Genomic DNA, 10,594 nt, shown 5'->3' with positions numbered 1-10,594 from the left:
ATGGCTTGATCACCTGCTATTGGACGCGTAGGCTTGGTGAGCGTTTTAAGATGCTGAATTCAGTGCGTATTTGTAGGCAGTTGTTCCTGAATTAATTGAACGTGATCGTTGAGCATTAATCAGTGATAAATTCAATATATAAAGGAGCATTTCGGGGCGTATTACAATTATTGACAATCTCATCTTTTACAGGCGCGTTCCCTTGCTTTTTTTGCTTTCTGATTTATAAAGTATTGAAAGTTGGAAAGAAACATACATACGCTTCCGAGCAATACGGCCAGGCCATTCTTCATGAATAAAAAGAAAAAGATACGTTTCTTGGAAATGGTTCATGCTAGCTGGTGGATTAGGATACATTGAAATAATTTTACTTTATATACAGCATGTTCAAACCGAAGCTGGGATAACGATACGAACACTACCGCTGTAGTATGTGATGTTCCTGGCATGGCTGGTGGCGAGAAAGTTCGGCATAATTGCGTGGATTTGGTGTTACAGGGCCGTAGTCTAGTGCTCTTCTTCACAGCCAGTAGCCACTTTCATCCGTCGGTTGCACTTCTGACGTACAGCATCTCCCGCAGGCTGGCAGACGCCTTTCACCTTTCGCAGAGTCCAACCAGTGAGTACCACGTATCACGCCTCAAGTAATTGGGAGCAACAGAGTGAGAGAAAGTTCATTGTCGTTTAATGGTTCACTGTCTGCGTTAGGAGCACCAACAAAGTACAAAAAAAAAAAAAAAAACTAATGGAAAGAGCGTTGAAGCTGAACCGATTGCATGAAGCTAAGAACGCTTGCCTCGGTGTTGCTGGTAGACAGTGTCCCAACTAGCGCGAACTGTGCCCCCGGAACACGGACGCACCCGAGTGTGCTATCTTTGAGTTTCGTATTATTTGTTTTTGTTTTTTCTTCCCTCCTTTACATGAGCCTGCCTGCCTATTGTTTCTCGGTGCCTGATGAGGCTCCACTGACGCACGGATTCTCGGTACACACGGGGTCTCCACATTGCGTGTGCTGCGTCCCATTACATTGCACAGCTGGCACCGAGTAAAAAGCTCCTACGCTTAGGACTTCAGAATCGCCTCCGGAAATTCAACTTGCTGTTCCGTTGTCTCCAGCGGAACGTTGGAATAGAAATTGTCGGGATTTTGCTGCTTTTATCCATTCTCCCTGAAGGACCAGCATTTTCTGAGGGTTTAAAATCCTGCATGTCCAGGGAGCGTTGATGGTGTGCGAGGCCGGCAGGATGCAGAATGCCTGTTGCGAATTAATTTTCACTCGCCGCTGCGTCAGTGAAGTAGGGATGAAGTAAAGCCTACGTACCGTACATAATCAGTGAAAAGCATGCAAACGGGAATAAAGCGAATGAAATACGTGGGTGATAGTTAAAGGCCCAGAGTAGCTGAGTGGAGAGGGATCAACGGTAGGTCAGCAAGATAAGGACAAAGCAAAATAGGAAGAAGGAAACGGTTGGCCAATGAATGAGTATAAAGATTATGGGAAAAGACAAATAAAAGTGTACTGGCACAAAGTGAGAGTGAGAGAAGACTAGTAACGTGGACTTTACAAGTACTGATGCCAGAATCAGTCTCAGAAGAGATATTCAGAGAAGTATGATTTTGAAATGTTGCTCCCTGCAATGCATCATTGCTCTTTCACGAGCCGGCCAGTTTGGGGAGTTGCCGGTGGAGGCAGAATAAAGAATCTTCACAAGGATGTAAAACAGGAAGGACTATAGCTGTGGAACGACCGGAAACACACACAAAAGGTTAAAATACCTACCTCTTCTGCCGTGAGACGCTTAGCAGGATTATACCTCACCAGCCCATCGACCAGGTTGATCTCGTCGCGAGTGGTACAGCTCGGAAAGATGTCCTCCCATCGTTCGCCGCGCGCATTCGGAAAGCGGATTTTGTTATAATCCGGAAGGCTTCGCACTTCGGGCCAATCCTTCTGGTTTGGTGTGCCGAGCGTACGGACAACAAGCGCCAGCTGCTCGATGTCGGTGGCACCTGCAAACAGCGGAACGCCCCGAAGCATCTCGGCATACACGGCTCCGCTAGCCCACAGATCTATCGAGGGACCGTACCGTTGGCAGCCCCACAAAATTTCGGGCGCACGGTACCATCGGGTGGCAACCTGAGGTGAATAGGTCTTGGCCGGTTGCTGTCCATTCGATTCGGTGTAGATGCGGGCCAACCCGAAGTCGGCTATTTTGAGTACATCGTGCCGATCGATGAGCAGGTTGGCCGGCTTAATATCGCGATGCATCAAGCGCATGCCGTGCAGGTAGGCAAGCCCTTTCAGCAGCATACCCGTGTAACGCCGTACGGTTGCCCGGGATAAGGGATTTTCTTCGTCTTTAAGCTTGCTGTACAGTGTGTGTGGCATGTACTCGAACACCAATGAAATACCGGCCAGATCGGGATACATATCGAGCAACTCCAACACCTGCGAATGAGATAAACGGAAAGCGTTAAAACTGTACCAGAATCAAAACAACCAATAAAATGGCGCGCCTAGCGCCTTTTTTTTTGTTGCTTGTGTGTTTACGTTTTACGCACATTGTCACATCGGCAGTGCTGCAGGGCACGGATCTCCCGGACTGTGTTTAGCGATATCACCCCAAACTTTGTCCGCAGCGATAGCTTTTTGATGGCCACCATCTTGTCATCACACTGCAGGTCCCGCGCTTTTACGACGACACCGTGCACTCCTTCGCCGATTCTGCCGAGCAGCTGATAGCGGGACGGCATATAATCGTCCATTGTTGTTGGCAATGATGCCGCACACAGTCAGATTACGGCGGAAGTCTGATGCGATTGTTTTTCTTTCTCTGTTGCTAAGGAAAAAGGCCCAAGATTGCGGCTTTTACACCACTGCCAGCCTTGTGGACCACACACCACCCGATTCACCCGATCGAGGAAGATTCGATGGTTGCGTTTCCACTTCACTGCCGCTGCTGGTGTGTTGCCCTCACACTCACCGAAAGGTCTGTCACCCAGGATGTTTACTTTTAATTAGTGTCGAGCGATAAAAAATCGCACAAACAACCCGCCGCCTCCACACAAACAGGACAGGACAGCACGGCCAATCATACCGCACAGGACACAGGACAAGGGTACGGAGCACGAGCAGTGTCAGTGGAGTTCTTGTGAAATGCGGCGGTTTCTTTTCGGGGGTTGAGCTGAAATTCAACCTAGACCTTCGACTGCGGCAAACCACCACTCAAACATGCGCTAGCACGTAACACACACGCCAGCGGACCAACGCATACTAACGCAGCGACGAAGGAAAAACATCAACCCGTGATATTAATGGGCGACGTTGTTTGTTATTTTCGGTAACCCTTGACAACCGATTGGTTGGCGCTGCTGCGATGTTCGCACACCTCGATTGTGCCGGGAGGCTATACTGTCGGTGTATTTGAACTGTTGTATTCGAAATTCAAGATCATTATCCTTCTCTCTCTTCTGTTTGCATTTGCGCCCTCTTTGTTCACTGAACCGCTTGCTCTAGCGCCCTTTACACATCTGCGATTTGTATTTTGTACTCTTTTTTCCACATCTACAGGTGTATTTATCAGGTTAGGGATAATGTGTTTCCCCTGGTTTCGAGGATACAAAGAATAAAATGTGTATGCTTTGTGAGTTATAATAGGCCATATGGGACTCTACGGTCCTGCAGGAAACAAAGTACAAATTCGTGCTAAAGATACAGATCGTGTGTTGGCAAACAAATTCGAACGCTGAACTAATGTGTACTTCGGTTTCCTGTAAGTGAAAAGTAATGATGTATATTTATATGTTTGCTAGTGTTTTTAAACAAATATGGGTTTTTTTGTTCTTTGATATGCGATTTAACCATATCAATGAGATAAATGTAAATGTAATAAATGTTTGTCCAACTTTTCTATCATAACTTTTATTAAAAAAAATCCATAAAAAATCCCATTTTAACTTCCGTTTTGTGTGAGTGCATATTTCAAAATATGCCTCAATGGGCACTGTGCGATCAACAGCTTAAAATTCACTTTTTTGTCATAAGCCGTGCACTTTTAATTAATCTTTTCCCCCAGTTGCCTATAGGGCAACCGCTGTCTGTCTGTTCTTTTACAAGCTCTTCCATGCCGGTTTGATATGGAGCGGATATCTGATGGAGGAGATCTGTGATGAAATGATGAAGACCAAAGATTCTGTTTTAGAAATGAAAATTGACCATTTTTTGCCGTTTTCTTTTGCTTGCGTTTTGAAGTGGAAGACGTTGTATCGTGATAAATTTAACATGTTTTTTGCCCCTGTTGTTGTTCTATTTACAAAGGAGGGTAAACATAACTTTGGTCGCTTGTGGGCTAATAATGTGGGCGGTGCTGAAATTGATAGAATATTAATATCATAACCATATCCACAAGCGTTCGCTTCTTGTACCCGCCGAAACAATAGGTGACTCATAAATATTTAAACACTATTTGCATATCCTTAATGGTTGTAAATTGTATTGAAATGAAATTGGTTTAAGTTGCAGTGTTTCTGCATTAATAAAATATATATTGAAATTGTACAAAATTGTATTTTTGGTCAGGATTTACAAACAGATATCGATCGACATTTGCGTATGTTACCGGCGTTAGCATTACGGCTGGTGTATACTTTTAGCATGTGGATGTGTTTTTTCTTGTGCTATCGAGTGTACCATCGCTTGGAGGAACATTTCCGTTTCCTGTCGAATGTTGAGCAAACTTGTCAAAAGATGTTGATTTTCTCAAGGGAGGGCAACATTCATTTATTCAACTCCCAATGAAATACAAATGGCTTGTTTCGATATTTCCCTATGGTATTTTACGTTCGGTAAATAGTTTTTTCGCCCTTAAACACACAAACCGTTTGAATGGGATGAAGAGCTGTGGAAATGTGGAACATTGCCGAGTAACGCATAATTCTTCTCGAGTGTAATACTCCCGTCCCATGAGAGAATTGGATGGATATTATTGATAAAGGACGGAGATGAAGCCAGCCGTTGGGGCGTAGCAAAAGTTTGAATTTCCGAAAGAGACATCAAACTTTTTTTTTCACTGGCTGAGTACGAGAATTGAGGAACAGGGAACGCAAATCTTTCGTAGGCTTTCGTAGGAATTCCTAGGATCGATAATATTTGCTTAAAATAATTTGCTCAAAGCTCGAATCGCATATCTCATTGTATTGTTAAACAATTAAGACAACTTTTTTACTTAGCATTAACAAACAATCATTTGTATCATCATCATCATCATCATCATATTGGCCTGCTCTTGTAAAAAACACGTCGTCATGACATGACCCGGCCAACAATAGATCTCCAGGAAACTCGATCCCTGGCTGCAGCTTCCCATCCATGTAGGCACCCGATCTCCGACAGGTCATCCTTCACCTGATCCAGCCAACGAACGTTATGAATCCTCATAGCATCGTATCGCAGCTATCATATCCTGCCGGTCTTTGCTACCGTCAGGATGGCTCCGGTTCTCTGTATAGCTCAGCAAGCTCGTGGTTCATCCTTCTCCTCTACACTCCACGCTCGAACACACCGCCAAAGATGATCCGGAGGATGCGACGCTCAAACACGCCAAGAGCGCTCGGACGAACTCGCCAAGACTCGTGGCCATATAGGCCACCGTGCGAATCTCACATTTAGTGCGGTCTCAAAGTCTTCTGGATCACAGCAGACGGTGAAGGCCGCAGTAGACACGATTCCCCTGGACAATGCGTCTCCGGATTTCGCTGCTGACATCGTTATCTGAAGTTACGACAGTCCCAAGATAGCAGCACTACTCTACTACCTCCAGGTTGTCGCCGTCGACTAACACGCTGTTTTCCACCAGGACTCTATCGCGATCAGAGCCTCCGGCAAGCAGGTATTTCGTCTTTGTCGTATTGATCATCAATCCAATTCTTGCTGCTTCACGTTTCAGTCGGGTGTACGCCTCACACACCTCCGCTGTCGTCTTGCCAACGATGTTAATGTCATCCTCCAAGCCAAGAAATTAAAGTAACCGGTAAAGAATCGTGCCACGGATATCGTGGTCTAGCCCAGCGCTTCGTATGACACCTTCCAAGGTTATATTGAACAATAGACAGGAGAGTCCATCCCCTTTCCTCAGACCCCTGTGTTCGATTCTCTCACTTTGCATTGCACCCCATTCATGGTGGACTTTAACAGCCGGATCAGCTTTCCAGGAAAGGGGTTCCACTGCATTATGTTCCATAGCTCATTTCGATCTACGGTATCGTAGGCCGCCTTGAGCGAAGAGATCTGGCGCTCTCGACACTTCTGGAGGATCTGCCGTAGAGAAATCATTTGTATAGTTTGTTAAATAAACAATAAATAAATCAACATCAAGTAAGTGCTAAAAGTTAGGAAAAATTTCTTGGATGTAAATACCTGTTTCTATACTGCAAATATAATGACCTTGCCGTTTCAACTCATCGTCCCAAGACATGCGTATCGATTATGTAGAAAGTGCTGGACATAATGACATTATGTGTTCAAGAAATATTGAAAGAAACTTCTAAGGCTTCTCATGAACAAAATATTGTTAACGAGAAAAATGCGTGTATGATAGAAAGGACACAAACATCTTCGCAGTAGTGGCTTATAGAGTCGTTTTCAAAAGTCATCGGGCAGAGTGCCTTTATTGATCTTTCGATCTGCTACCAAGACCAGGAATGGCACCTGATCGTCAATGCATTGAAAGGACTACAATCATATGAACATTGTTGGCAGCTAACAGCAATAAATGTAACATACTTTTTGATCATAAAGCGCTCGAGCAATTAATTCCAATCTTAAACATCTCGGTCAATACGGAGAGAGATAAGGAAAAAAAAATGCTTGTTTTGAGCCTGGAATTTGGTTTCGAGAGTCACTTAATGCTATTGTAAAATTGCCAACTGCTTAACATAGAAAAAAGTGGATCATTTTTTGATATTTTGCATATTCAATTATAGCTCCAGTAATGTAACTCTTATAAACTTTATTCTTCAGCAGAAAGAGCAGAGGAGGAGCTCTCTCCCACGCCGTTAAATTGTCATTCGGTGTGCGGCGTTAAATGTCGCCCAAATTTTACAGCTCCTTTAGCATGCACAACCGTAAGCATCATTAAGTGCGCCTGCTACATAGTATCAATCTTCTGAAGCGACCATAAACTTTTTTCATTTGATGGCATTAAGCGCTTTTGTGCTTATCAAACGATTGGCACTTCGATTTGGCACTTCGGTAGTGCAAGAGGGGTTCCCTAGGAGTAGCAGAGTAAAGTGTTGTTTCAGCCATAAAAATTGATGCGCATAGTGTAAAGGCATTCAATTAATTTTTCGATAGAATGAGCCTTCATTTCCGCGAGTTTTTTCGTCTGCAAGCAGCAGAACCGGATTTCGATTTTGGAAGAAGATTAACAAAAAGAAAAAAAACCAGAGGGTCGAAAACGAATAACACAACAGCTAGAAATAAGGAGAACCAAGTTGTTCCCTCGCGCACGTCGCTGTAAAAGCATGATCAAAAGGTCTGACTTTTCATTCGTCTTACCGGGGCGAGACTCATTACGGTTGAAGTCTAAATTGAAACTTATCTTCTTCCACCCGCGCTCTCGGTGGCAGTTTGCTCAGCTCGGTGGATCGTTCATCGCTGGAAATGCTTTGATATTCTAATGAGATCAGCCTTTGCTGCACCCGGCAGCTGTACACTGGCACCACGGTTGTAGCCGGTAATCTTTACTAACCAGGCTCGGCTCTACAGGGCGGGGCACTTGCGAAAATGAGGTTTCGTCGGATGGCTGGTAAAGGATGGCTGCCTGGCAAGTGTTTCTGTAAATCCTCCCATCGCAACCAGGAAACAGCGCTGGGATGGTCCGGATGGATGGATGGTCCCGAACATACACACCAGAAGCTCACCCTTGCAATGAAATGGAATGGCTTCTAACAGCACTGGACTGGGCCAAACGAGCGCTTGAAGGAGCATATTTCGAATTCGGAATGTATTCATGCGAAGAAGATGAATCGCGTGCGCTAATTAATTACCTAATTAAGGGTTAATGAATTAAAGTTTTACTGTCTTCGTCTGTCAGCTTGTCATTCCGTGGGAGGGCGAGAGGGGTGCCGAATATGCGTGATGCGGCAATTCGTCCAAAAGGCCGAGAATGTCTTCTGCGTCTATTGCACTTGCCGAACACCAGCGTCACGTTAGTTGCGAAGTGTGCTTGGCCAACTAGGCTTTACAAGGCGGAACACTCTCGGGCACGAGCACGTGCAAAGATCGGTCACTTTGTCTTGTGTGTTTGTGATTTCTTCCTTTATTTCGGTGCGATTTTCCAGCAGACCAGCTGAGAGATAAAAAGATAATGAGGTATGTGCGTGCGTACCTGTTGGTTTTATATTTATACACTTACAAATCCTTACCAGCCGGAGGAGCAAAACACATGGCGGCAGGCACTAATGAACATCACAATATCACAATGGGAATTTATTGGGATATAATTCTAAAAACTTTCACTTTTACAACTGGCAGAAAATCGTAATAATATATTTTAACTGCAGGATCATCCTATGAAATATTAAAACTGTTAATCAACGTTAAACTGTATCGCTTTTTCATCTAATATGCACCTGTAGGGGAAGATTTTTGTTTTGATATATTTCATTGTTACTGTAAAATACGCTATGTTAAAATTGGTGGTGGTATAGGCGACATCGTCATCGGTCTTCAAATGGCAGGACCGGGGTTCAAATCCTATCTGGACCGTCCCCCCGTAGTGAGGACTGACTATCCAACTACGTTGTATCTCGGCTGTCTAGTAAGCCATTTCGATGGCCGGCATGACCTTAGAGATAGAAGAAGAAAAATGTAAATAAAATTATCAATACCGCCAGGACGCTTCTCATGACTAAAGATAATACATAAATAACATTATTAAAATTATTCATGTTTTTGCCCTTCAATAGCTACGATAACAGGTTGGCTGATAAGTCCCTGGTCTGACACATAGATGGCGCCGCTGGTATTAAATGCATATCATTTTTATATAGCACCAACCTTCAAATGATTCGTGTCAAAATTTGACGTCTGTATGTCAATTAGTTTGTGAGACAGAGCGTCTTTTGTCAAGCAACTTTTGGTTGCTTGACGAACGAAAAAAGAACGAAGAAGAAAAAAGTGTTGTTCCACCAAGACAACGCACCGTGCCACAAGTCATTGAGAACGATGGCAAAAATTCATGAATTGGGCTTCGAATTGCTTCCCCACCCACCGTATTCTCCAGATCCGGCCCCCTGCGACTTTTTCTTGTTCTCAGACCTCAAAAGGATGCTCGCAGGGAAACAAATTGGCTGCAATGAAGAGGTGGTCGCCGAAACTGAGGCCTATTTTGAGGCAAAACCGAAGGAGTACTACCAATATGGTATCAACAAATTGGAAGGTCGTTATAATCGTTGTATCGCTCTTGAAGGGAACTATGTTGAATAATAAAAACGAATTTTGACAAAAAATGTGTTTTTCTTTGTTAGACCGGGGACTTATCAGCCAACCTGTTAAATACCAGGCGTCTCCATGATGTTGGTCTTTTGGTATGATTATCCAGTTTCACTTACCAAATGAGAATGGGGGTGTACGAAATGACTAAAATCGTATTCTTGTAACATGTTTTTCGAGCAGTTAGGGAATGTTTTCCATGCGTTAAAATATTTTTGGTTCACGGTAATAATCCTCTCTTAAGGAATTCACTCTCGTAAGGAATCAAAAGGAGTTCGTCGATCGGTTTCTTACTGAATGCCGCGTCAAATTTATGGAAAAGATGGGTAACAAAAGGCACATGCATCCACAAGGTGAATATATTAGGCTTCAACTTATAAAGTCGATTTATTCGACCGGTCTTAATAATACTGTGTCCGAAAAGTAAGGTGACATTGGATGTCAAATTTCGCGCGCCAAAAGAAGCCCCTTGTTTTTGACAGTTCTGCCACGTTTCATGTCACAACATCAACCCGGCTAGGAGTGACAATTTGTTTTCGGAGTTGCGCCAACAGTTTTTGTCCATATTGACCTTGTCCAAGTTTGTGGAGCAGCGCGAATGTATCAAATTTTGTTTGCTCAATGAATAAACCGCTGCGGAAAGATTGTGGATGTTACAAAAAGCCTTCGGGGAAGAATCTTTGTGTAAGAAAAATGTGTACAAATGGTACAGTGATTTCAAGAATGGCCGTGAGAAGGTCGAAGACTAGGACCGTCCGGGGAGACCATCCACCACAACCGACGACGCCCACGTCTTCCAAATCATGGGAGTTGGTGGTCAACAATCGTCGGTTGACGATACGAGACCTTTCGGATCCGGCGAAAGCGGCCGGATTTGTGGAAAAACAACAGCAGGTTTTTGCACCACGATAATTTTCCCTCCCATACGGCCATCATTTTGAGGGCGTTTTTCACAACAACTGGCCGTATTCGCCAGATTTGGCCCCAGCCGACTTCTGGCTGTTTTAACAAACTAAAACGGGAAGATAGAAACCGCAGTGACGGCGGAACTAAAGGGCATCCCAGCATCTGTATTTTCCACCTGCTTCGAGGAGTGAAAGA

General features: G+C 44.1%; 1 protein-coding gene across 1 annotated transcript; it reads right to left on the bottom strand.

Annotated features, from left to right (window-relative positions):
* Nucleotides 1–1,228: 1,228 nt before the first annotated feature.
* Nucleotides 1,229–2,766, bottom strand: LOC126558624 (cyclin-dependent kinase 20). The gene is made up of 3 exons (XM_050214669.1): nt 2,563–2,766; nt 1,781–2,449; nt 1,229–1,313 (listed from the first exon to the last, which is right to left on the bottom strand). Exons 1-3 carry the CDS (start codon nt 2,764–2,766, stop codon nt 1,266–1,268), a joined length of 921 nt encoding a protein of 306 aa, XP_050070626.1. The 3' UTR covers nt 1,229–1,265.
* Between the last annotated feature and the right edge of the window lie 7,828 nt (nt 2,767–10,594).

Source organism: Anopheles maculipalpis, chromosome 2RL, assembly GCF_943734695.1.
Source record: "Anopheles maculipalpis chromosome 2RL, idAnoMacuDA_375_x, whole genome shotgun sequence".
NCBI lineage: Eukaryota > Metazoa > Arthropoda > Insecta > Diptera > Culicidae > Anopheles > Anopheles maculipalpis.
The sequence above is the reverse complement of the archived record's forward strand: the minus strand, read 5'-3'. Positions and strand labels throughout refer to the sequence as shown.

Excerpts from the sequence above, each read along its gene's own strand:
- LOC126558624 (XM_050214669.1), bottom strand. The coding sequence starts at position 2,766 with ATGGACGATTATATGCCGTCCCGCTATCAGCTGCTCGGCAGAATCGGC. Across the intron at positions 2,450-2,562 it reads AGCACTGCCGATGTGACAAT|GTGTTGGAGTTGCTCGATAT; the intron begins GTGCGTAAAACG and ends TCTCATTCGCAG. Across the intron at positions 1,314-1,780 it reads AGCGTCTCACGGCAGAAGAG|GCTTTACTTCATCCCTACTT; the intron begins GTAGGTATTTTA and ends TACGGTACGTAG.